The 27,799-nt window shown below is 47.0% G+C and overlaps 1 protein-coding gene across 5 annotated transcripts in view; it reads right to left on the bottom strand.

The window, feature by feature from the left end:
* Positions 1-27,799, bottom strand: part of PAWR (pro-apoptotic WT1 regulator) — a 140,763-nt gene that overhangs the window by 14,444 nt on the left and 98,520 nt on the right. For all 5 annotated transcript variants that reach the window (XM_032971091.2, XM_032971118.2, XM_076072834.1 and 2 more), the window contains exons 4-5: positions 19,144-19,181; positions 651-795 (exon numbers count right to left, since the gene is read on the bottom strand). In XM_032971091.2, the coding sequence (XP_032826982.2) occupies positions 651-795; positions 19,144-19,181 (183 nt within the window). The remainder of the gene's footprint in view (positions 1-650; positions 796-19,143; positions 19,182-27,799) is intronic.

Genomic DNA, 27,799 nt, shown 5'->3' with positions numbered 1-27,799 from the left:
TGGTAGTATTGATTATTATGATGATGGTGATAGTGGTAGTGGTGATGGCAGCAGTGGTGATAATGATGATAATGGTGATGATGATGTGCTGATGACGACAATCATGATGAAGACGCATTGGTAATTTCACATGGAACGCCCCTTGTGTTCCTCTCTCCACATTCAAATCCGAATCGGTCAAAAACTGCGACGGTGAGATAGCGGAGAGAGGGTTGAGGGGTGGCAAGCAAAGAGGGCGCGAGAGAGCAAGAGAGTGAGAGATGCCGGGCGGCAGGGTGGTGAGATGTCAACAACCTCGCCTGATAAACAGGAGGTCGTGGGTTCGATCCCGACCCTGACGCCTATATATTTGGAGACCGCGTGTCTCTCTCTCTCTCTCTCCATGGTCGCGTGGATTTTTCTCCGGGTCCTCCGGTTTTTCCCCTCCGCATTTAGGACCAACGTCACGCGCTTAAGAGTGATTTGGCCGCTGTAAAGTTCCACACGACGATGAGCCGCTCCGTTGAGCTGCCACTCGTGAAAGCCAGGTCGCTTCTGAAAAAAGAAAACTACTACGATACAGTTCAGAGGGACCTTACCTGGTAAAATAAAAAAAAGTTTCATCGTTTTACGAGTGAGCGACGGGGGTGGGGGGGGGGGTCCCCACTCACCTTCTCCAGCTCGTCCACGCGCCTCTCCAGGGCCCCGCCCGCTGGGCCCTCGCGCCGGGGGGCCCTCGCCAGGCAATCCGGGCCCGCACGCGTCTGCCCCGCGGCCGTGACCACCACCGCCGCTTCGTCGACGGCACCGCCGGCCCTGGGGACAAAAAAAAAACAAAGACGGAGGTCAGCCCCCCCGCCTACCCACGCCCACCGCCGTGTAAAGCCTTCGGAAAACTGCTGGGGCAAGTGCCGTTCGCGAGCAGCAGCGACCTATGAAGGCCGGCACGGCACAAGAGGGGGTGTTGGGTGGCCAAACACCGCGCCCCGTCTGCCTTTGTCTCACCCAGTGCTAACGTTTGCGCTCACAACACGGGGTACTCATTTCAGGCTGAGTCGACCGAGAGGATGCCCAGGACTGGTACAAATGTTCGCCACTGTAAATTGGTCACGAGTGGGAATCGAACCCGGGCCGCTAACCACTGCACTACCACCATGAGAGCAATACATAGACAGAATCATGTATCGACAGATTTTCTGATTATAGGCCTTACCAACCTGCACTGACCAACTCAGTGAAGTAAGGTACAACAACCCCCACGACCGACGTGGCATGGAGAGGCATTCATCCAGCAGTGGACAAAGGGCTGCAATAGATTTTTTTTGCGTGTGTGCAATCGTTGGTGACTTGGCCTGGCAGCGACAAATGTACCGCTAAGTTTGAGAACTCGGTTTAATCACGAGTGGATTTGACCGGTGGCTGGCTCAGTCCTTCGATGCGCACATTACGAGACCTCTGAGCTACCCGGCCACTTCACTCATCAATCATGTTTTATAGACGCACATTAAAGGCAAGGCGGTAAAAGAATGCCTGCAAGCTCGCTCTGCTGAGTCATTGCCCACCGAGATTTGACTGTTCAAATCCCACGGCCGTCCAGAAACTTCTGCAACTATTATTACAACAAGAACAACAACAAAAGCACCATCTGTTGTAAAATGGATGTTAAATGCTCTATCTTATGCGAGTAATCCATACTCTTACCTCTGTCTAACCCCAAATCCAAAATAACGGTGTCTCATTACTCCATCTCCAAGGTAGTGGTCCTCTTGGGGGCATTATCTCCCTTGGATGCAATCCCATCACCAGTCCCGTCCATCGGCCATCATCCCTTCCAGTGATGTGCCCTACCCAAGCCCCACAAAACCCACATTTAACAGTCGTGATTTCATCTTAAGATTTGGCGTTGGTTTCTTTGCTCCAAGTGCTCCCTCCTCATCCTCCCCCCGTCGTCGCTCAGTGCCGCCGCGAGAACGCCCCTTCGGTGTTCCCGTTCCACGTTTTCTCCATCCACGTTACGCATTTTTCCGATTCGTGCCGCCGGCAGCGCGTGCCGACAGCAAGCAGCGTGCGTCCACGCGTCAACAAAAAAACGCTCAGCGGGCGCAGTCCCTGCGACTTTTACGTCACCCGAATTCGTTTACACGGAGGAGATTGCTGGTAGAGAACGATTATCCTTTTTGCGCATGAGACCTGTAATTAAGAGTGACCTGTTGCATGCACTGGCGGCCAGACATTAGAATTAGAAACGGAAAACAGCTCTGGCCGCTTACAGATTGCAGTATCATCTTTCTCTCTCGACGTCTTGGTGACCCCACGTGGGCTTGTGCGATACTCCACGGACCACTTCTGCAATTTGAGGGATGAGGTCGCCGATTTTAATTCTCGGACACAGAAGACCGAGTCACTTTCCTTGTATGATAATAGGGTTTTCCCTTTTTCTGGCAATTAAACAGGTGTGTTAAGATGTTCAAACACCAAACTGAAACCTTTGCAAGGAATCGTGTCCGCATTAACCACATATATTTGTGGTGAACATGCAAAAAAAAAACATGCTCTGAGAGTATATGCATTGTCTTTGAAACTGATTGGTTCACACCACCAGAGACAGCTTTCTTTAGAGCCTAGTTTCAAACAGTGTTAGGCCAGAGAATGCCGTTCGCCTTTTTAGCGCCCTCTGGTCTAACACTGTTTGAGACTCGGCTCTAAAGAAAGCTGTCTCTGGTGTGGACCAATCAGTTTCAAAGACAATGCACACACTGTCAGAGCATGTTTTTTTTGTTTGCATTTTCACCACAAGTATATGTGGTTAATGCAGACACGATTCCTTGCAAAGGTTTCAGTTTGGTCTTTGAACATCTTAACACAACTGTTTTATTGCCAGAAAGGGGAAAACCCTATTATCATAATTTAATACTGGCAAAGGAGGTCTCATGATGTAGCCACTTTTCTTGTATCTTTAACTTTATTTAGGCTGCAGCAGGAGGAGGAATCCGACGAGCTCTTTCTTCACAGATGTCCAGTGCGGGCCACGGGGGTCAGAAAGTTACAACAGCAAATCGATACAACAACAACAACAAAACGGATAGAAGTGCTAAAATAGAGAGAATGGTAAGCAAGTCACCGAATATAGATAACTAGTACACGCTTTCATTATTTATATAAGTCCGATTTATCAATCTAGGCCAAATCAGCAAAAACAACAAGAGAGTCCCAGACCACACCGAGATAACACCACACAGCAGTAGTCCCTCAACAAAACGGCACGTGAACGTTGAAATATCGATACTACACGGGCAAGTAGCCAGGTTACAAATCGCAGTCGCAAATGCTGACCGTCTGCATCCAGCACGACTCTTCTGCTTCGGGACATTTTCCGAGGGAAGATTTACGACGTCAAGGGAGGAGACGTGGATGTCGCACGATGGATGCGTTTACAACGCCGACGCCGCAGCTTTCACATCAGATGAGAAGTGAAGTCTGCCAACCTGATTCCATCTGGCTCTTGTTGCAAACGACCCACAGAAGAATAACTGATGCCCAATACTTTCGCCACTGCTCCTGCCGCCCAAAACCTGTGCTAAGAAGGTAAAACCTCAGCAGACGCAGTAGCTGTGAAAATGGTGTCTGCATTCGGCCAAGATGAATAGAATAAATGCTTGTCACTGCTCTTTTTCTCCATTGTTGGGACTGTCCCCTGGGCAGGAGTCCATTCCTAAACTTTTTTTTTCATTTTACCGGGTAAGGCCCACTAAGCTATATAGCTCTCTTTCAGAAGCGACCTGGCCACAAATGATAGCTCAACGAAGTGGCTCATCGTGCGGAAATTGTATAGCAGCCAAATACTCAAAACGCACGCTGATTCTAAATGTGGAGGGAAACACCGGAGCACCCGGAGAAAAATCCACGCGAACACAGGGAGAGCGACGTGCAAACTCAAAATATATAGGCATCGGGGTCGGGATCGAACCCATGCCCTCCTGTATACCAGATGAGGTACTTTAACATTTCCCCACCGTGGCACCCAGGAGTGGCGTGTGTATTCCTGCTGGAACACGAGGCGTGGTGGCACAAGTTATTCAATAACAGGCACTAAAGTATCATGTAAAAGGTAAAGGTGAGGCTCTGCAACTGCTCTCTCATGCCACTGCTGGTGGAAAGGCCTCCACCAGAGGCAGCTCTATAGAGCCCCTCAAGAGGGCATTCAGCCTATCCACACTTTACCGTTACACACACGACCTGCTAACAGCATTTAGGTTACGCCACCACCAAGACCTCTCATGGGTGCCTTCCCTGCCCTCCGCAAGATCACAGCTGCAATCACAGCCTCCCTGCCATGGCCTATCACCCTTCTAAGTTTGTTTTCCAGGTCCTGCTGCTCTGGTAAATTTAAAAAAAGGTGGCAGCCCTGTTTTGGGACTACACGGGCCTGAGAAAAGCTTTGGGGCTCCAGAACTGTTGGGCCGTGCCTTTCTTCATTAGAGAGAATTACTGGGTGCTTTTCCCATGGGAGACGGTGCCCAGTTGTGAGAGCAACTGCCCAGCGGCCGAATTAAGTAAATCATGAGGCTCTGGGCCAATAAATGTTACCAAGCGCGCGCCTCCCCAGTTGACGAACGAGCAGGGCAGAGCAGGCGCCTCTAATATATATAGGCCCCAGGGGCTGTGACTCACTTATCCTAGAGGCTAAACTCAGCTATGGTCTCCACTTGACGGGACAGAGAGAGAGAGAGAGGGGGGAGCTGCTGTGCGGACTTAGGCAACAGCAAAAAAAAAAGAGCGAGCATTTGGTGCATGGGCGAAGGGAGGCCGTGCACAGCGGAGGGCAGCCCCACGGTCAGTGTTTGTACACGGCTTTGATAGAAATTAAACGGCGGGAAGGGATGCGCTGGCTCCTTTGCGAGGCGAGCGACAGGCCGTCCCGTTAATTGAACCCCGGCCACAAATGCGCGGGCTCCCCATTGTCTGTCCTCACCGCTCCGTCTGTCGCCGCACTGTCGGCGCGCCAGCTATGACAGGCTTGCGCGAGCGGGATGCGGGGGATCGAGTAACGCTGGCGATCGCGCCCTTGCCGCCCCGCACCGCGGCCCACGCGCCATCACGGCTTGCGACACATACGCCCGTCCGCACCCATCTAATCCGGCCAGCCACCTTTGTCTCCCCGCGACCGGTCGTTCACACACACACACACACCACCGCAGTTGGGCTGACGCGAGGGGAAAGCAATGGCAGCTGCCGGGTACCGCTTGCCATTGGCGTGCACGAGCGGGAATTGAGCCGAGGTTGCCACGATTTGAGCGCAGTATGTATGTTGAACTTCTTACGCACCGTACGTAGCCAACCGTGCTAATCCGAGGCGTAGTTATCAGTGCGCCAACTATTCTGCCACCGCTTTCCACGCGCAAATTTGCGCGCGTGCACGTGCATTTCCTACGTATAATAAAACACATACACCCACCCATACCCATCTGTCAACATCTCTCAGAACTCCAACAACACCCACACCAATCCTGCCGCTCTCCCACGCCAACGAAACACTCCAGCCAAAGCCATACCAAACACAAATACACACCTGTCCACCATTAGCTGTAATGCAGATGTTCAAAACCACGTCGTGTCATTTGCAAAATTACCCCATTATGTGGAGAAAGAAAAACATAACCCAGATGACCTTTAAAATGTGAATGTGTCTTGGCAGTAACAATGGGTAATCAGGTCTCACAAAAAAAGATCTCTCCTGGTTAAGATAACAATATAATTCATAATCTATGGGTCCTTGTCAATCCACTGCTGGATGAAGGTCTTCGCATGCAGTGTTCATCATGGGGGTTGACCATACTTCACTAGGTTGGTTTCGTGGGGACTCAGGACCGGTTCAGATATCACTCGCCACTGATGTTAGCCACGGCCAGGAATATAACTTATGCCACTGCGTTTATAGTGCAGTCCACTCATGTTATGCCACTGCGCAACCTCTCTGGATGAATAGAGCAGAGCTGCCCTATTAAATTATTTAAGTAAACAATAATCTATTGACGATCGGGTCGATGACTCAAAGTCTCAATTATTCTGACTTCCTGAATTTTATTCCGACTTCCTGGATCTTGTCCTCAATATGCTGAGGGTCATTTCAAGCGTAACAGTCGGATCTTGTTTGTTTCGAGAATTGTTCTTGAACTTGACGGTGAGCTGGATAAAAAAAAAATATCGGCGTGTTAAACTGCTTGTAAAGGTAACAATTTAATTTGTTTGGCTATGCTGGATGGTGGAGGGTCTTACGACAGAAATTTGGCTGGATTATTACGTGGCCCAAGCCAAAATGTTATTATGAATTGTAACATTTGGCTGTGAAAACCCTACGCGATCAGTTATACATTCCTACGCGATGCAAAGATGGATCGTTCGCAACGAATATGACAATTGAACAAAAGCTAAATCGGCTGTGTTAAACCCCTAGGTGAACTTTCTCATCAGCTACATCGTTGTGTGAACCATAAACCTAAAGTTAAGTTGTACTCTGACATTCAAATAATTTAAAAGGACAGTAAATAATGCCTCCTCATGGTATTGTTATGGCCACTATTTAAATCTGACTCGTGTTTATCTTGGGCCATTCTCCGATAAAGAGTCGATCAAAACTAAGCTCGCCTGGCACATTAAGATTAAATGCGGCATGATGTGGGCATACGTGCAAAGACCAACATCTTAAAATGAAGACTTCTTTGTCTGTAAAAAATAAAACACAGCTGCCATAGCGTCACAAAGATACCTTGGCACACACCGATACAATTTCGAGAAGCAAATTAAATTTCAAAAGTGCCATCGCCAATTCTGAAAATGAGAGCGCGAGAGAGAGCGACAATCGGCAACGGGGCGAACGAGTGCCCCGGATGAATTACCGCGTGTTCTGCGGGTGCCAGGCTTTGGTGCAACAGACCAAAAACATGTCAACCCAGAATACACTCCACCAGGACAAATACCAACATCGCCACCACTACCACCACCACCACCACCGTGATGGGGATTGCAGGATGCTGTGGGATTTGGAAGGATCAGCTGCCCCCCCCCCCCCCGAACATTTATACTGAAAGGTCAAATGAATGCTAACCCCTGTGGCCAGGTCGCTTCTGAAAAATAAGTTAATACCTTAGTAGGCTTTGCCTCGTATGAGTGGGATGGTTTAGTTACATTTGTGTATGTTTGGGTGATTTTTTTTTACCTTTCTTGTACTTTGCACTATTATCGTGTTTTTGTACTGTTTGTAACGTTCTTACCCACCCTTACTGGACATCCGCGAAAAATTACTTTATAGCTCATTGTATTCCTCCAGTATAAATAAGTAAATATAATGATTCTGATAATAATGTATATCCCTTTGTCCATCTACTGCGGTGGGGGGGGGGGGCTATGTGACTACATTTCACCACTTTGGTCAGTACGGGTTGATAATGGGGAAGCCAAGGACGAGTTCGGATATCGAGTGCCCCCTGATTTTAGCCACGACTGGGAAATTGAACTCGCCTGGCCGCGTTCACAGTGCAGGGCACTAACCATTGTGCCCACTGCTCCCCCATCCTTTCAAGAAAATTTGTCTTATTAAAAATAAATTCACGAGAACGGTAAATGTTCTAAGTCAAATTGGGCATAGTTTATTTTGACAACCATTTACAAAGTGAGTGCCAAAACAAACGTAAAAAGATAATGTCTGCCCATTTGGTAAATTAGATATTCTTTTTCATGGGACCTCCTTTGCCAGTACCAAAATATGATAATAGGTTTTTCCCCTTTTATCTGGCAATAAAACAGGTGTTAAGATGTTAAAACACCAAACTGAAATCTTTTACAAGGAATCATGTCTGCATTAACTACAATACTTGTGGTCGGAATGCAAACAAAAAACATACTCTGATCATATAATGCATTATCCTTGAAACTAATTGGTCCACACCAGAGACAGCTTTCTTTTGAGCCTCGTCTCAAACGGTCTTAGACCAGAGGACGCCAAAAGGCGTACAGGACAATGCATATATTATCAGAGTATTTTTTTTGCATTCTGACCACAAGCATTGTGGTTCATGCAGACATGATTCCTTGTAAAAGGTTTCAGTTTGGTGTTTTAACATCTTAACACCTGTTTTGTTGCCAGAAAAAAGGGGAAAAACCTATTATCATAGATATTATTTTACTTTAAATAATTCAAAAAATCCTAACCCTCCTATCTTGAAATTATTCCTACATTGTTGCATCACCACCACCACCACCACCAACGAAGACACACCCACCTCCATCACTACAACCACCCCCATCCTCAACACCCTCCTCTCGCTGGTACCATGGTCACAGTTCCCACTTGGTCCACTCCTTGAATCCTCCGCCCAAGTTGAGAATTCAGTCTATCGGACTGACTGTTTAGTCTCATTCGCACTGTGGTCCACCACTGTACTGCAGGTAAAGATGACACGCTCACTCACTCATCCAAAGGCAAAGATCCCCCGTATAGCCTTAACATACTCTTGAGACAAGTGCTGTTAGAGAGCACTTATGAAGGCCGGGACAGCTCACGATGGGGGTGGGTGGCCAGCACCACGCCCGGCCGCCTTTGTCTCCCCAGTGGCGATGTTTAAAATCGCACCAGGTACTCATTTGAGGCTGAGTCGACCTAGGAGAGGCCCAGGACCGGTTCAAATAATCGTCACTGGTGTTGGCCGTGAGCGGCAATCGAATTCGGGTCGCCGGGTTCGTAACCACTACACTACCGCTCCCCACTCGCTCGCTCACTCACCTACTCACCCACCGCACGAATGGACTTCCTCTTTCCGTTCCTTTCCGTCACACTGCTCAACTGTGGAACTCCCCTCACACCGTGTCTTTCCCCCCCCCCCCGAAGATCTCATAACCCCCCTTGTTTAATTCATGAAACATATCAACCCTTCGTTTCTTATTCTCTCAATAGTGTTTGCTATTTGTTTGCGAGCAGCTTGACATTTTGGGCCTCTGCTCAACAATTGTGATTTATATAAATAAATGTAATAACAACAAAAAAACCCCACTCACACTACCCTCCATCCATGCTCCCCCGCTCCCATACTCCCTCCCCATTTCATTACGGGGCCTTTGTGTTTTTTTTTACTATTTGACTGCTGGCGTTGCCTCTCTCTCTTGAGCCCGCTGCTCACGGAAGGGTTCTCTCTCTCTCTCTCCTGCGTCGACAGGCTGCCTGGGGAATCTGTCCCACCGTTCGCTTGCTCCGTCGTTCATGCATGGACGAGACGGGGAGAGTGGGTGGGTGGCAGGGAGTTTGGGGAGCTGGGGGGGGGGGGGCGGAGAGCTAGGTAGGCTGAACACAGACCCTGGCGACGTACCTCTAATGCAATTTGCTTCACACACTGTGGGTAATGTGTCAGGCATGAAAGCAATTACCCAGTTGTGACATTCCACCCAGAGCCACAAACACTTGGCCACCGTGACCTGGTCTGACGATATTATGTTGGTCGATCTGCGTGTGTCTAATGAGTAGCTCCTCTCGGTCCCAACTTGAGCGATCCCTCTGGGGCCTGTATTTATGATCTCAATGTTTGTTCTGTCTCATAAACTAAAACTAAACTACCAGGTAAGACCCACGGAGCTATATAGGTATTTTTCGGAAGCGACCTGGCCACAAATGATAGCCTAATTAAATGGCTTATCATGTGGAAATGTATAGCAGCCAAATGCTCGAAATGCATGTTCTTAAATGTAGAGGGGAAAACCGGAGGACCCGGAGAAAAATCCACGCGACCATGGGGAGAGATACGTACAAATTCCAAATATACAGGAGTCAGTCGGAATCGAACACATGACCTCCTGTATACCAGGCTAGGTAATTAACATCTCGACTCCGTGGCACCACCTCTCTTTGCCGTCCTATGTCAGTGTTTTCCCATCTGAATGTTGTCCCGTCTCCAGAACAGCCCTTTGGACGAAGGCCTCCTCATGCCGCTGTCAGTCATAAGTGCAGATCGGCCACACGAGAGCCTGCAGACATCACTCACTGCTGATGTTAGCCATGGCCGGGAATCAAACCCAGGTCACCGGTTCAGGCGCTAACCGCGATACCACCACTCCACCACGTCTCAATGTACCTTGTTGTCAATGCGACCCTTTCTCAAGTGTGTTGCTCTTCTTTGTCTGCCCTGCCTCTCTGTAGGTGTGTCCTCTCTCCTTTGCTGCTTCCTGACTTCCGAGCCACATTTCCTTGGTGCTGTGATTTTTGCATTTATTTTTCTTGTATCGCAATCTCACATTCTTGAATCCAGAGTTCGTTCCTGGTCACGTGATTGCAGGGCTCATAACTGACCGCCCGCCGCTCCTGCTCATGTGACCAGATTCATCGAGCAGTCCACAGGGGACTACAACCTGTTCCGTTCAGTGAATTTCCATAACGAGCCCCACACCCCACCCTGTGTTTGCAGACCAATGTGCCCTTTTCATTATGGGTGCCGTGCGCCGAGGCACCTTCTCCACTGTGGACGTCATGCCGTGCATCAGCAAAAACACACGCTTCAGGCTGCAAATGCAGATGGCGCGCAAGCTAATGCCTCACAATCTGCAAAAGCAGCACCGCCGCCACCTCTGGCCATGGAGCCAGAAAAAATACAGCATCTTGAATGTTCATGGCGCAGTAAGAATGAAGGCATACCAGGACGCCACGCGGTAAAATGGGTATCTCCGAATTATTCTGCTGCCCTGTTTCACCGCTCTTAATATATAAGGCCCCCTAAGCATGACCCACAAATGAATATTTTATATTATTGGTCGGCGTTTTTTAATGACAATGATGGTCTGGTGTTCGCACCCTGAGCTTGTACACAACTGCCATAGCAGCCCCTTGTGGGTCAATCTAATGATCAGACACCCTTTTAACTAAATGCCCTACCTCGGCTCTTGAGATTCTGGCGCTTGATCCTCCTGCGCCCAATTTCTCTGATGCCAACCAAGTCCCCGTGCCCTTGTATCTGCATCCACTCCTCTCTCTGCGCACGACGCCATCTCTTCCCCAGCGATAGTCAGCAGCAGGACCAAGCGTCCGGCCGAATGCTGCCGCGGCTTCATCACGACAACTAATTTACTCACGTTTCTCTAAATGAGCACCGTGTGCCTGCGTGTCTGTCCGTGTGCGTTCAGTAGATGCTCACGAACACCAGCACTTGCCCCCAACGGTCTGCGAAAGACTGCACGGGGGATCTTTGCCTTTGCCAAAACTTCCCCTCCAGAGAGGCAAGCCGTCTGCCCGCTGGAAGGGCGGCGCACGCCTCCGTTAGTGTCCACCTGAAGCCTGTGGGACAAATTCTACATTCCTATGGCAGGCACCAGAAGGTCTGGGTAGACGACTGTAGAAAGACGAAGGGCTGGGTCGACCCCCACGCCGTGGTCCCCGCCCCCATCCCCCGCCCCCACGACCCCCAGCGTTAACCCAGACAGCTCACTAAGCGCCTACGCAATATTATCATCATTATAATGCATACAATTTGGCGTTTTGACAAATCCCGCATTAAGGCTGCTGCCGGAGAATACAGTAATCCTTATCACACGCCGCACAGAGAGGGAGGCGGATTAGAAGGGACCCAACAGCGCCCACCGTCAGCTGCCCAAAAACGAAGACCTGGCACCCTGCCTCCCGCTGCCCCATTGCCGGCACCGCCACCGGCGACACCACATATCACCTCCGATTGGCACGGTTGGCTACGTACGGTGCGAAAGAAGTTCAACGTACATAAATCACCACCACCACAGCCACCACCACCACCACAGCCGCAACAACCACCACCACCACCACGCATCACGTGCATGCAAGGCGCACGTATCGACAGTGGGCTCGTGTTGGCATGGGATGGGAATGACAGTGAGGGGGGAGGGAGATGAGCTCCTGCCAATGGGTGAGACATGAAAGCTGCTCGCGCTCGCGCAGAGATTCCACGTCTCGCCCCAGATGGAGCCTCATGCATTAGTCATGCTCTCGGCGTCGAGGACGCAGGCTGCGATATGACCCCATTCTCTCCATCTTCCTCGCCCCGCGCCCGGAGTTTGGATGGTGGGCGCTGACATCGGCAAAGCGACCCGGCTTCCGTTTTAAGGCGACGCGGGATCGGTCTGAGGAGTGACGTTCAACGGGAGGAGATTTTTGTTTTCAAGCATCCCAAGAGTGGCCGCGCCTCAAACGGTTGTCAGAGAATTGAAGCCGGTTGGAGGATTGGCATCTTGGGCATTTGAGAAACAAACACTGAATTATCGTATTTACGACAGAGAAGTTACAGTGAGGGAAAAAAGTATTTGATCCCCTGCTGATTTTGTACGTTTGCCCACTGACAAAGAAATGATCAGTCTATAATTTTAATGGTAGGTTTATTGGAACAGTGAGAGACAGAATAACAACAAGAAAATCCAGAAAACGTATGTCAAAAATGTTATAAATTGATTGGCATTTTAATGAGGGAAATAAGTATTTGACCCCTCTGCAAAACATGACTTAGTACTTGGTGGCAACACCCTTGTTGGCAATCACAGAGGTCAGACGTTTCCTGTAGTTGGCCACCAGGTTTGCACACATCTCAGGAGGGATTTTGTCCCACTCCTCTTTGCAGATCTTCTCCAAGTCATTAAGGTTTCGAGGCTGACGTTTGGCAACTCGAACCTTCAGCTCCTTCCACAGATTTTCTATGGGATTAAAGTCTGGAGACTGGCTAGGCCACTCCAGGACCTTAATGTGCTTCTTTTTGAGCCACTCCTTTGTTGCCTTGGCCGTGTATGTTGGGTCATTAGCATGCTGGAATACCCATCCACGACCCATTTTCAATGCCCTGGCTGAGGGAAGGAGGTTCTCACCCAAGATTTGACGGTACATGGCCCTGTCCATCGCCCCTTTGATGCGGTGAAGTTGTCCTGTCCCCTTAGCAGAAAAACACCCCCAAAGCATGTTTCCACCTCCATGTTTGACGGTGGGGATGGTGTTCTTGGGGTCATAGGCAGCATTCCTCCTCCTCCAAACACGGCGAGTTGAGTTGATGCCAAAGAGCTCCATTTTGGTCTCATTTGACCACAACACTTTCACCCAGTTGTCCTCTGAATCATTCAGATGTTCATTGGCAAACTTCAGATGGGCATGTATATGTGCTTTCTTGAGCAGGGGGACCTTGCGGGCGCTGCAGGATTTCAGTCCTTCACGGCGTAGTGTGTTACCAATTGTTTTCTTGGTGACTATGGTCCCAGCTGCCTTGAGATCATTGACAAGATCCTCCTGTGTAGTTCTGGGCTGATTCCTCACCGTTCTCATGATCATTGCAACTCCACGAGGTGAGATCTTGCATGGAGCCCCAGGCCGAGGGAGATTGACATTTCTTTTGTGTTTCTTCCATTTGCGAATAATCGCACCAACTGTTGTCACCTTCTCACCAAGCTGCTTAGCAATGGTCTTGTAGCCCATTCCAGCCTTGTGTAGGTCTACAATCTTGTCCCTGACATCCTTGGAGAGCTCTTTGGTCTTGGCCATGGTGGAGAGTTTGGAATCTGATTGATTGATTGCTTCTGTGGACAGGTGTCTTTTATACAGGTAACAAGCTGAGATTAGAAGCACTCCCTTTAAGAGTGTGCTCCTAATCTCAGCTGGTTACCTGTATAAAAGACACCTGGGAGCCAGAAATCTTTCTGATTGAGAGGGGGTCAAATACCTATTTCCCTCATTAAAATGCAAATCAATTTATAACATTTTTGACATGCGTTTTTCTGGATTTTTTTGTTGTTATTCTGTCTCTCAATGTTCAAATAAACCTACCATTAAAATAAAAGACTGATCATTTCTTTGTCAGTAGGCAAACGTACAAAATCAGCAGGGGATCAAATACTTTTTTCCCCCACTGTATATTTGGTGGAAGGTGGAGGAGGTGAAGGCAGGGGGGGGGGGGGAGGGTGCAGTGAGATGTCGCAGCAGGGTTTCATTTAATTTCAACCGGAGTTGTCCGGGACTGAATTCTGAAAAATATTTCCAGCCCCGCGCCCCCCCAACTCCTACAGGCTGTTGGGGGAAAGGGGCAGGCTCTGAAGGGGTGGGGGACCCTGGGTAAGAGAGTACAGGCCAGAGAGGAAAAGGAGACGACAGCTTGGTATCTGGGAGAATCAAGATGACGCTCATGAGACATTTCAAATTGAACCGACTCCACCTCGGAGAGAGCAGCACCACGTGACAGTTTAGGGCCATCTATTTAGTACGTACGCATGGAGGGGGGAGTTAACCCAAATGCGTACACTTGCGTATGGGGGTCTACTGACAATGTACGCAGAGGAAACGGGGGTGGTGGGGGGTGAATCCTCGATAATAATTTGTCTACATTGGCCTTCCAATGAGCCACAGTTCAGTTTCTCAAGCTGTCAGACAACAAGTACTACCGGGAGAAGTAGGCCTGTGGGAGAGGTGTCACTTGTATGCTGACTGCAGCTATCACGCAGCTCAGCAGTGAGTCTGACATAGTCTGGCGGCCTGCCCCATAGATTACAAATCCTTCAATCTGGCCTCACTGCAGACTGCCGCTGGCTCAAGATTTTACCTGCCACGGTGCTCTCTGTTCGTGCTGCTGCTGCTGCCCGGACTTCAGTACTAACACTGGTCTGTCCATCCGTCTACTGTTACAGCAGATGTTCAGTCGACGCACTTTATAAAGCGGACACTAGACAAACTTTTTAAAGGTACACAAATTAATTATTTAATGGAGCCGGCGGTGAACTATCAGTTTGCTTAAACACGTTTATATTTTTAATCCTTGATCGTTTCTGCGTGGATTAAATATCGGCCGTTCTATAGGATTGAGGGGGGGGGCGTCAAGTGTACGTACGCAGGTGGGGGGGGGGGGGTAAAAAGTACGCGTGCATACAGGGAGGGGGGGAGGGGTCAAGTTTTGACGGATTTTTGCGTCCCTACTAAATGGATGGCCCCTTAACGCTGTGCAGTGCGGCCTATTACGCGTTGGCTACTGCTGCCCTCACATTCACCTGGTGCCAGCTGACATTCTCAGTTCCCACCTTTAAAATGTGTTTGAAATCATTTGAGATTTCTTGAGGATAATCGAACCGTTATATTAATTTTAAAGGTATATTTATATATATCGCCGGATGACCAGAGTAATAACGGCGTCTCCAATGCGTCACAGAAACCCAATGCATACGAGAGTTACCCAACCGCCACCGCGCTTCCACGTTCGTGGGCAACTCAAGGTGGCCGCTATTTCTCTGTCGAAGCTCGAATTCTCGTGAACGATTCCGCCCTGAATTCCTGGCGCGAGGCTTCGGGCCGAGGGGAGAAGCGTCAGCGACAGTCCTGAAAAACCTTTAAATGTTAGTGTAATGGTAACAGTTTAACACGTAGGCTTTCGCGACCAATATCCATAACAGTTTTTTTTGTGGTTAGATCGCGTAAAAATATAAATGTGTCGTTAAAAACCCGCCACCACCCGACACAGACAATTAGTAAGGTTTGTCACTTAAACAGAGCGTGCCAATTCGTTACTCGTACAGCACACCGGTGTGTTGGAGAGCAAATCCACATTTACATGTTGTAAATGTGTTGGAGAGCAATTCCATACCATGTTGTTTACATGTTGTTGACATGTTGTAAATCTAATGGATTTTCTCTCCAACACAAACACACCGGTGTGCTGTACTAGTTACGAATTGGCATGTTCTGTTAACGTGTATTATAGATTTAATGGTAACGTAGAAAATTATATCTGGGGAAACCGCTGCCCAACGCCAGTGATATCTCGATTAACGCGAACAATCTTGGAGAGGGTACTTTTTATTATTTTTTTTACAAACTCAAGTTGCCCTTTCACTCGAGTTTCAGGCAGACTTCAAGTGGAGGGAAAAACGAAGAGAAGAAGACAGAGAGTAAGATGAACAAGATCCTACTTGTCAATCTCAGCCGGAGGACAGCAAACCAATGTTATAGCGAAAGCCAAACATCGGGGAGGGTGGATCGGTCGCAGACAATCAGTGGCGGAAATTCCACATTCTCACACTGGGTTCCAGTCTCTCCACAGTGAAGTCAACAGTCTCTCCATCGTCGGCTTCGTACAAACTACCGCTCTTTTTATTTTCGCTGCGAGAGGGAGTTGACTCAGCCCGTGATCCCTCTCGCGTAAATAAAAGGAGTGCCTCCTTTGCGGAATGTCAACAGCGGTTATGCTGCAGAGAAACCTGCCCCTCACCATCCGATGTGGACTTTTGTTGCCACGAGCTCAGGGCCATCAACGTAGATGGCCCACAAGGCCCACGTTCGAGTGAGCAGCACGAAGATGAGATGCAGCAGGACGGCAACGTTCCTACGATTTAACCCGTTTGTCGTTGGGAGCGCTGAGACGCATCATATTTTTCTCACGAGATCTGCCAGTTATGCAAAGAAGAAAATCCATTCCCGTGATAATTCTGTGTAATTTATTGCCCGACTGGTAAAACAAATGCAATATCAGAAGAATAAATAGTCTACAATCATGGTAAATATAAGCATATTATAAATGAGAAATTGTTCTCTAATTGACTCATAATTATGATACGGAGGGGAATAGGGCATACAAAATGTCGTTTTAACATTTGAAGTCAAATAACACCCTGAATTCCCATGCAAAACATTTCTAATGCTTTAATGCCAACCAATCAATACCATCACCCTATAACCTTTCTACAGTCATTCTGATTCCATTGAGAATGTATTCGTCAATATTCGCTCGTTTCTGCAGGAATATAATCTTACGCACGCACGCATGCATTCCCCAAACCCGATAGTCGAGAGCATTATTATGAGAGCAAAATAAAAAAACCGTTATATCACTCCCAAAGCATGTGCAATACAAACAAACAAAAAAGAAAGAGACAAAGGTCTCCCGTGTAGCCTTAACAGACCGTGGGGGCAAGTGCTGTTAACGTGTAGCACCTATGAAGGCCGGCACGGCACACGAAGGGATGGGTGGCCAGCACCACGCCCGGCCGCCTTTGTCTCTCAAGTAGCAACGTTTACACACAGTACCCGGTAGTCATTTGAGACTGAGTCGACCTAGGGGAGGCCCAGGACCAGGTTCACATAATCGAGAGCAGCGGTGGCCGTAAGTGCAGCGCGCTAACCGCCGCACTACAGCTCCTCAAAACAAACAAACACGCGGGCCCTGTGCACTGACAAAACACAGACATCGTGTTTTTTTGTGTGTGCTTTCATCCACTGCGAAAGGACGGATGACTCACGCTGTGACACTGTCGCACACAAGGCTGCCACGACCAAGCCGACGGCGGCATTTGGCGAGATCACCCGCGAAGCATTATCCTCCTCGCCCGCCACCGCCATGCCATCGTTCGTCGCCGTTGTCAGCAAGGGCGAGGCGGGCACGCGCGTGTACGGCCTCGGCTTTTGGATTGTGGAGTTGGTGGATCACGAGGACATTCTGACGCGAGGAACCCCACCTGCAGCGGCGCTATGGGGCCCGCTCAAGAAGGCAGGTCATGAAGCGAGGTTGCTCACCTCATTGTAAAGTGGTATTTTTTGTATAATTACGACGCTTGTATACCCAGGAAAGCCTCAAACATGACTCATGTTCAGGAGGGTCCTGCCAAGCCCACGCAGCAATTGCTGTGTAGATTCCAATTCAGTAATTTGCAATTGCTGAATTGGAAAATTTGCAATTACTGAATTGCAATTACTGAATTGGAATCTACATAGCAATTTGGACAATGACACTGGCACACAATGGCCGACACTGGCACATAAAGGGGCGCTGTGGTGGCGAGATGTTACCTCCCTCGCCTGGTACGCAGGAGATTGTGGGTTCGATCCCAGGCCCCTGACGATGCCTGTTGTATATTTGGAGTCTCTCCCCGTGGTGGTCACGTTGATATATTTCCAAGGCCTCTGCTTTTGTCCTCCACATTTAGAAACATGCTTGTACATTATGTATCTGCCAATATAAATTCACACTTGTGATGATGATGATGATATAAGCCACTTCGATGATCTCTCCCGGTGTGGCCAGGTCGGCTCTAAAAAAAGAGTTAAAAGCTCAATGGGCTTTACCTGGTCAATGAAATGGTTTCGTATCATTTACTCCTGTGAATGAAGTCTCGGGATCTTTAACATCCACCGTGAAGCTGGCGATGCGTAGTATATTTCAAGGTTCATAACACCCGCAGAATTAAATCGGGGTGGCAGCTGGATTCGAATCGTGAGCCTCTGCGACAAGCGGCCACTGTGCTACCAGTGTCCGTGTGGGTTTTCTCCCGGCACTCTGGTTTCCTATGAAATTCACAACGGCGTAGACGAAGGCCTCCCAGTGCAGTGTCGGTCACGGGGGTTGTTTACCTGACTTGACCGTGCTGGTCAGTGCACAGTGATCACGATTCACTCGCCGCTGATGAAGAATAAAACTCAGTACTAATAGGGGTTTTTCCCCTTTTTTTCTGGCAACAAAACTGACACCTTTTGCAAGGAATCATGTTAACATTAACCACAATACTTGCAGTCAAATGCAAATAAAAAACAATACTCTGATAATTTATGCATTGTCCTTGAAACTGATTGGTCCACACCATAGACAGCTTTTCTTAGAGCCTAGTCTCATATGGTGTTCTACCAGATGATGCCAAAAGGCGCAAAGTTGAATGACAACGCACGATCAGAGTAATGAGAGCTCGGGGTAAGCATCTACATCATGAGGCCTCCTTTGCCAGTACCAAAATATACTAATAGAGTATTGTGTTTTGTTTGCATTTGACTGCAATGTTAACATGATTCCTTGCAAAAGGTGTCAGTTTTGTTGCCAGAAAAAAGGGGAAAACCCCTATTAGTATATTTTGGTACTGGCAAAGGAGGCCTCATGAAATAAAACTCAGCTCACCAGGTTCAAGGCGCGGTATGCTAACCATTATGCCACCGCTCCCCAACTCTGGCTTCCAACTTACAGGTATTTTATTGCTGGCCCTCTTTAAAAAAAGAGCCTTCAGTGAGAAAAGCATTCATTGTTCCAATTTGGTGAGATGTTCACTTTTAAACGAGAAATCTGGACTATGACACTGACATTTTGTTCCACTCCCGGTGCATTTTAATAAAAAAAAATACCCTTGGCTTGAGAAACAAATGTTTCCTTCAAAAAAATGCCTTACCCTTTCCATCTGCCCATAGGACTTGGCCTGGGTGAGGTCTGCAAAACAGAGACAGAGAGAAAACAAAGGGTAATTAAATTAATTTCAAAACGGTCAACATGTCCCAGCGGTTGGTTGTCGATTTAGTAGCTAACCTCCCCCTCATCCCCCCAACCCACCACCACCAAGGAGGTGGCCAAATTGTAAATGTTGCAGTGGGTTTACTCTCAAACACACAACCGGTGTTCTGTGCTAGTGACGAATTGGCACGTTCTGTTTATGTGACAAACCTTACTAGTTGGCCGTGTCGGGTGGTGGCAGGTTTAACGACACATTCATATTTACGCAATCGAACCTAAAAAAAACCCCTCTATTATGAAGTGGTGTAAGTTCCACATTCCTCGGACAGCAAACAATCTTTACACAGGACAACCACTGTTCACGTTCGGCAAAGTGGTTCTAATTATACCGACCGCGCTGAGGACCAACAGGGCATTCGGACCCTGTCTGGGATTTGAACTCACGACCTTTAAATGCGGTGCTCTCTGCTAAAGCCCCTCCGGGCAATAGAAAATTAAATTAAACTGATGAATAATAATATTATTATTTCTTTCAATAATAACAATGCCTTATTTAATGAACTCTCATTTCCCACAAATGAGGTATAATTAGGATTCTCTCAATGAGCCTCCGCGGGCTCCCAAATTTGAAAGCATGCGGAAATGAATTCCCTTAAGGGAAAATGATGCACGCAAGTAAATAAACACATTCAAGAAGTTTGTCGGTTTTTTGCGAAAAGCAAAATTTGTGTTTCGTGAAACGCAATCTGTAAGTAAAAATCTGCCTATGAAACTAAAATTGCCCCCAAGTAGTATGCGTTTAATTGTGTTCTATTACAACTGTGCTATCAGTATCATGCCACGAGACTCAGTGGCCATTCGTGACTCTTTAAGAGCTACTGCATGCCCCTCCCATGTGAGAAAACGGCCTCTGGAAGGTCATCACAGAACAATAGAGATGTATGATAGAAACCAGACATGTCCTACAGATGTGCTTAGAAATGTTAAGTCACACGTTGTTTATCATTGAGTTGTTGAGCCGGGCTGGCTATGATTCGGCAAAGACAGGCAACCCGAGAGCAGAGACTTAAGATATTTCTTGACGTACCGAGATAACAACCAACAACTGCATTTAAAAAAAAAACTTTAAACAAATACATCACAGCGAAACAATTAAGAATAAGAAGAATTAAAACAAAATCGAAACCTAAAATCTTATCAATGACTCTCATACTGTCTGTGAGACATGGTAGTAAAACTGATCTTTTTAATTACAATTTATTAAATTCTGATTATTATAATTTTTTTGGCAGTCATTTCACTGAGACCGTAAACTTCCGTTTTCAACAAGGGTGGCACCAACCCGGATTCAAACCCAGGTCCTCAGCAGTGCCGGGTCAACAATCTGACCTTCTGAGCCACCCCAATAACCTGTCCCCAAATGTGTTGTTGCTCGCACGACTCACAATGCGGCCCACGCTTGGCTTTGCCAGAAGACTGCGAAAATCCATCACTCTCTGTCTCGCAGAAGCCTTCTATGGCAATTCAATTCGCTGTCCCTCATTAGGCGATGCGTGAACGTAGCAAAGTTGCGCTGCGCTAAAAGATGCAGCAGTCATATCACTCTCGCTGACTTAGCGGTTCGGAGGCAAAAGCTGCAAAGCATTCTGGGGCGGCGGGGGGGGGGGCGGTCACGCTTCAGGTTGGGGACAAGACAAGACAAACAGACACAGACGGATGGACATTTGTTCAAACATACAGAACAGCAGAAACACAAGCAGACTTAGGGACAGGCACGCAAGCAGTCTAGACACCGATTTAGGTTAACATAGAATGGCAGGAAGACAGATACAAAGACAGACAGACAGAGAGACAGGCAAACAGGGGAAACAAGCAGACCAGTCTACAGTTACACAGAGAGACCGTCAGGCAGACAAACAGATGGTCATACATAGACAGAGAGAAAGGCAGCAGGCAGAGATACAGACGGGAGAATCACAACACCAACAATGCATACTTTTTTGCACATATGTAGCATAAGACAATGGAGTCGTAATAATAGCTACGCGCTCCAGTTCTGATGAAATGTTGATCCACTCATGGTGTAATATTTGCTGAGCTAATACCACCCATTAACGTGTTACTCATAAAATCTGACGGGAAGAAAATCGGACACGACTTTTTTTCCCGATAACGGTATAAGATCGTCGGTGCACGTGTACCGTACACGTGTTCAACTGAGGACAGCTGTAACATGTTTGCCATGATGGAATACCCTCACATATGCACCTCATAAAATGTAAGTGTGTGTGTGCGTTCACTTCCCGGTCATGAACACAATTTGCAATTGGTATCTGAAACTGGCTTGGGATTTCGTTAACAGGATTTGTCCTGACAGTCAATAATGATGAACGGGGTACCTCCGTCTTATTAGATTACACGTACATTACGTGTTACACAAGGATATCGCGCACATAACACATGTTAAATGTTTACTCCTTACAGAATTCAACCATACGATGCTTTGGTTAAAATGCCAAACTCACACTCGGGGGGGGGGGGGGGGGGGTGTCAAGTTCATAGTTTCGTTGGCAGATGACTCAGTCTAGCATCCCTTTGGGGTCGATAAAATGAGTAGCACTTTGTGGGAAGTAATCAGGGGTCATCCTACAGAGAGACTGACCTTTACCATAGGAATGTGGAACTTCTACCAATGGCCCAGGGCCAGAGAGATGAGCACCAACTTTAGTCGTACACCTCACTAAAGGTGCCATTGCGCAATTTCAACGTTTATCATTTTTTCACTTATCGCTGAACAAATATATATACGCTCCGGGTGAGAGTGAGTTCTAGCCCCAATGCACGCTTTTCAAAAGTAATAAAACGATGATGAATTTCGATTTAAAGCTTTCGTGACTGCAGGGATTTTCTTGCTGTGGTTTTCACACCTGATGATGATTGCTTGTGTTGCAATCGAAACGTCGTGAGAATTTTATTGATTTATTTTTATTATTTTCTTTTATTTCCCTTCTATGTGACTTTACTGAAAGAAACAAGAAAGCGATGATAATCATATTCCTAATCCTAGCATCAATATTTTATGGACTCGGTCTGAGGGTGCAGATGAGATAGGATAGATATTGCAATGATGGAGGCTTTGAGAAAATAGCCTACAATTGTGGATGATACCACCTAGAGGTGACGGGTGGCAAGACCAAGCACGGCTTGGTGACATCACCTCGCACCTAAATCCACAGCTTGCGGTCGACAAACACCGTCCACGGAGTCAAACCTCGCCAAGCCGGACTCGGCGAGAGGGCCCAAGGCCCTTCACGAGCAGCGCTCGTGGCAGACCCTTGAACGCGTCAGTCAACCACGTGGTCTCCCGCCAGTGGCAACCTTGCTCTCTCGCGTTTTTGGACGTGATATTTCCATACATTTTAGTATTATTGTTAATTAAAAACGTACATTTCGGACCTCCCCGAAAGATCATTTTGACCCGCCGCCGCCGATGATACCTACATGTCGGACGGCCCCCGTAACATCACGGGCACAACCCCCACATTGCCAGCTGTGGACACGCAGCAAGAGCACAAAGCCAGTCACAGTGGCGTGCTGCTTGGCTCTTATTAAAAATAATAAACAAGCCGGAGGTGGCCGGGGATACAAAAAAAAGGTCACGGGGTGGAGCAGGCCACTTGTTAATAGGCACGGCGGCAACGTGAAATTACCGTCCGCCGTCGCTACCGCCGCTCGTTACTGCCACTCTGAGCCAACTCTTTGTCACGCATGCCGGCTCCTACAGAGGAGCAACCGCTGCCACCTTTCCGCGGGTCCCAGGTGTTAAACGGCAGGCTCTGTAGTAATGCACAATTGCACATTTCGTGCGTGTTTCATAAAGGGAACGGAATATTGTCATCCGGGTTTTATCACTCGATGGCATCTTTTTGATTCCCCGTTTATTAACCGGACCGGCACAGTGCGCACAAATCTCGTTTCATTTTTCTGCTTTTTTTCCCCCGAAATAAATGTTTACTGCCACAGCGTGCATTATGTGAATTGCATTTCTGGAATGAAACAAATCTTTAGAGCCACAGATGCTCTTTTGTAGATTATGATCCCATGATGTAACAGGAATCTTCGCTTAAATCGGGTCTCCTGTTCCCTCCTCCCCGTGCTCCCACACATTCAGAATTCTGCCACGCTCCTGCCGTAAACACCAAAAGCTAACAGGGGAATAAAAAAAAACATGAAGACCAAGTGGAAGGAGCTCCAGGACGATGGCCTTAGCACATGGGGTGGTTTTAGCATGTGAGCTATGGTTATGGTCTGGTTGGTCAGCGTGGTTAGAGCTAACGTTATGGTCTGGTTGGTCAGCGTGGTTAGAGCTAACGTTATGATCTGGTTGGCCAGTGTGGTTAGAGCTAGCATTATGTTCTGGTTGGTCAGTGTGGTTAGCGCTAGCGTTACGATCTGATTGGTCAGTGTGGTTAGAGCTAGCGTTATGATCTGGTTGGTCAGCGTGGTTAGAGCTAGCGTTATGATCTGGATGGTCAGTATGGTTACAGCCAGCGTTATGATCTGGTTGGTCAGCGTGATTAGAGCTAGCGTTATGATCTGGTTGGTCAGTATGGTTAGAGCCAGCGTTATGATCTGGTTGGTCAGCGTGATTAGAGCTAGCGTTATGATCTGGTTGGTCAGCGTGGTTAGAGCTAGCGTTATGATCTGGTTGGCCAGTGTGGTTAGAGCTAGCATTATGTTCTGGTTGGTCAGTGTGGTTAGCGCTAGCGTTACGATCTGATTGGTCAGTGTGGTTAGAGCTAGCGTTATGATCTGGTTGGTCAGTGTGGTTAGAGCTAGCGTTATGATCTGGTTGATCAGCGTGGTTAGAGCTAGTGTTATGATCTGGATGGTCAGTATGGTTAGAGCTAGCGTTATGATCTGTTTGGTCAGTGTGGTTAGAGCTAGCGTTATGACCTGGTTGGTCAGTGTGGTTAGAGCTAGCGTTATGATCTGGTTGGTCAGTGTGGTTAGAGCTAGCGTTATGATCTGGTTGGCCAGTGTGGTTAGAGCTAGCGTTATGGTCTGGCTGGCCAGTGTGGTTCGGGATAACAAAGTAACATCATACTAGAATCACTGTTGTCTGTGGAGATATGGGGGACACACATAACATATCCTATTCATAACATAGGTTTTTTGGGCTAGATCACGTAAATATGCACACGATCTATTTACATGATCTAACCCAAAATACCTATGTTATGGATGATATTGGTCGCGAAAGCCTAAGTGTTAAACTGATAGATCCTATCATGCACACAAAAATGCACTCATTCGTAATTTTTAAAATGCATTGACAATAGTGGATAACAGGATGAAGAGGGACACGGATAATAAGAGTTTTCACAGACCCATCCAGCTGCCATGGGTTATAGGAGTTTAAAAATAATAGGGTTGCGGATAAGAGGAGTTCTCACCTAATTTGAAGCTACAATGAAGGGCAAGTGAACACGTAGGGACAGTAACCTGATTATAAGAACGCATCGCTTGCGATGGATTATTTCCCCGACCATTTACCGCAGGTAAAGCTTCGATGGGGGGTGCGGATGTGATCACATCTGCCGGTCATCTCAGTCAGTCAACCCATGGCACCTGCAGGGTCTGTCCCGTGACCTCCTGCCAACGGGCGCCCGACACTTCACGTGGCCTTAAAGTGCACATAGCCTGGCACAAGCGCCGTGGCGATGCCACCACTAGTTGGTGGCGAATGGCGGTTATTGTTGTTGTAATAACCGGCAGAAAGAGAGAGAGAGAAAATCGATACGGCTCGGGTAACAAACAATTAGGAGCAAAAAATAAGCAATCTGAAAGAAAAGACGGGAAAAAAGTCCCAGAGGTTCCTGGCTCCCCAGGCTGCATAGCACGGGTGAAATGAGTGATAATGGATTATTATTATAAGGCTGCCGTGGATTTGGGGCGCAGCAGCTGTTTGAGGGAACCGCCGTTAGGGCTACTCATTGAAGGGTCACTGTAATGTTCTCGTCTGTCCATCTGCCTGTCCGTCGACGCCGTTCATGTTTTTTGGCGCGCGTTTTTTTTTAATGTATATATATAAAAAATGAACGTCTATTTAAAAATGAACATCTATAAACCAATCCACTGTGAAACTTACAGCACACTAGCTTGCCAATGCGCATGCACTGGTCTGTAAACTTTTTCGACAAAAAATTGGACGCAAACCACTGAAACAAAAAACCGCGAGGATCCCAGCCCCGAAAAGTTCAATTCTTGAGCTTCAACCGTTCATTCCTGAAATAATCAGTTCAGTACGTACAGAGGTGCGGTACCATGGCGCGCTAATAATCTGTCCCCAGGCTGGGTGTGAGTCTAGGCCACAGCTAACATCAGTGGCGACTGACGCCTGAATCGGTGCAGGGCCTGATTGACAAGAGAGTGTGGGTGGGCCTTCGTCCAGCAGGGAGATGACTCAGAGCTGTGACCTATTTTATTTAATGTGTTGTAACAGTGGTATATATCTATAGGATCCAAAGTGGTGAAACTGTACACCCTAGGCGTATACATCTGTAAAAGCTACTGCGGTGAGAATCTACAGAATTCACATCAGTGTCAATCTAGCAGTGTGGGCTGGTGGCAATGGGCAGACACTGCTGTGATAGGAACTTCCAAAATCTGTGGTTTGAGAACACAACCCACAGTGGTGTGAATCTATAAAATCCACAGTGGTGTGAATCTATAAAATCCACAGTGGTGTGAATCTATAAAATCCACAGTGGTGTGAATCTATAAAATCCACAGTGGTGTGAATCTATAGAATCCACAGTCGTGTGAATCTATAAAATCCACAGTGGTGTGAATCTATAAAATCCACAGTGGTGTGAATCTATAAAATCCACAGTGGTGTGAATCTATAAAATCCACAGTGGTGTGAATCTATAGAATCCACAGTCGTGTGAATCTATAAAATCCACAGTGGTGTGAATCTATAAAATCCACAGTGGTGTGAATCTATAAAATCCACAGTGGTGTGAATCTATAAAATCCACAGTGGTGTGAATCTATAAAATCCACAGTGGTGTGAATCTATAGAATCCACAGTCGTGTGAATCTATAAAATCCACAGTGGTGTGAATCTATAAAATCCACAGTGGTGTGAATCTATAAAATCCACAGTGGTGTGAATCTATAAAATCCACAGTGGTGTGAATCTATAAAATCCACAGTGGTGTGAATCTATAAAATCCACAGTGGTGTGAATCTATAAAATCCACAGTGGTGTGAATCTATAAAATCCACAGTGGTGTGAATCTATAAAATCCACAGTGGTGTGAATCTATAAAATCCACAGTGGTGTGAATCTATAAAATCCACAGTGGTGTGAATCTATAAAATCCACAGTGGTGTGAATCTATAAAATCCACAGTGGTGTGAATCTATAAAATCCACAGTGGTGTGAATCTATAAAATCCACAGTGGTGTGAATCTATAAAATCCACAGTGGTGTGAATCTATAAAATCCACAGTGGTGTGAATCTATAAAATCCACAGTGGTGTGAATCTATAAAATCCACAGTGGTGTGAATCTATAAAATCCACAGTGGTGTGAATCTATAGAATCCACAGTCGTGTGAATCTATAAAATCCACAGTGGTGTGAATCTATAAAATCCACAGTGGTGTGAATCTATAAAATCCACAGTGGTGTGAATCTATAAAATCCACAGTGGTGTGAATCTATAAAATCCACAGTGGTGTGAATCTATAAAATCCACAGTGGTGTGAATCTATAGAATCCACAGTCGTGTGAATCTATAAAATCCACAGTGGTGTGAATCTATAAAATCCACAGTGGTGTGAATCTATAAAATCCACAGTGGTGTGAATCTATAAAATCCACAGTGGTGTGAATCTATAAAATCCACAGTGGTGTGAATCTATAAAATCCACAGTGGTGTGAATCTATAAAATCCACAGTGGTGTGAATCTATAAAATCCACAGTGGTGTGAATCTATTAAATCCACAGTGGTGTGAATCTATAGAATCCACAGTGGTGTGAATCTATAAAATCCACAGTGGTGTGAATCTATAAAATCCACAGTGGTGTGAATCTATAAAATCCACAGTGGTGTGAATCTATAAAATCCACAGTGGTGTGAATCTATAAAATCCACAGTGGTGTGAATCTATAGAATCCACAGTCGTGTGAATCTATAAAATCCACAGTGGTGTGAATCTATAAAATCCACAGTGGTGTGAATCTATAAAATCCACAGTGGTGTGAATCTATAAAATCCACAGTGGTGTGAATCTATAAAATCCACAGTGGTGTGAATCTATAGAATCCACAGTCGTGTGAATCTATAAAATCCACAGTGGTGTGAATCTATAAAATCCACAGTGGTGTGAATCTATAAAATCCACAGTGGTGTGAATCTATAAAATCCACAGTGGTGTGAATCTATAAAATCCACAGTGGTGTGAATCTATAAAATCCACAGTGGTGTGAATCTATAAAATCCACAGTGGTGTGAATCTATAAAATCCACAGTGGTGTGAATCTATAAAATCCACAGTGGTGTGAATCTATAAAATCCACAGTG

Source organism: Petromyzon marinus, chromosome 3 (genome assembly GCF_048934315.1).
Source record: "Petromyzon marinus isolate PM22_M1 ecotype Great Lakes invasive population chromosome 3, UKy_Petmar_22M1.pri1.0, whole genome shotgun sequence".
Taxonomy (NCBI): Eukaryota; Metazoa; Chordata; class Hyperoartia; order Petromyzontiformes; family Petromyzontidae; genus Petromyzon; species Petromyzon marinus.
This window is presented reverse-complemented; position numbering and strand designations above follow the sequence as displayed.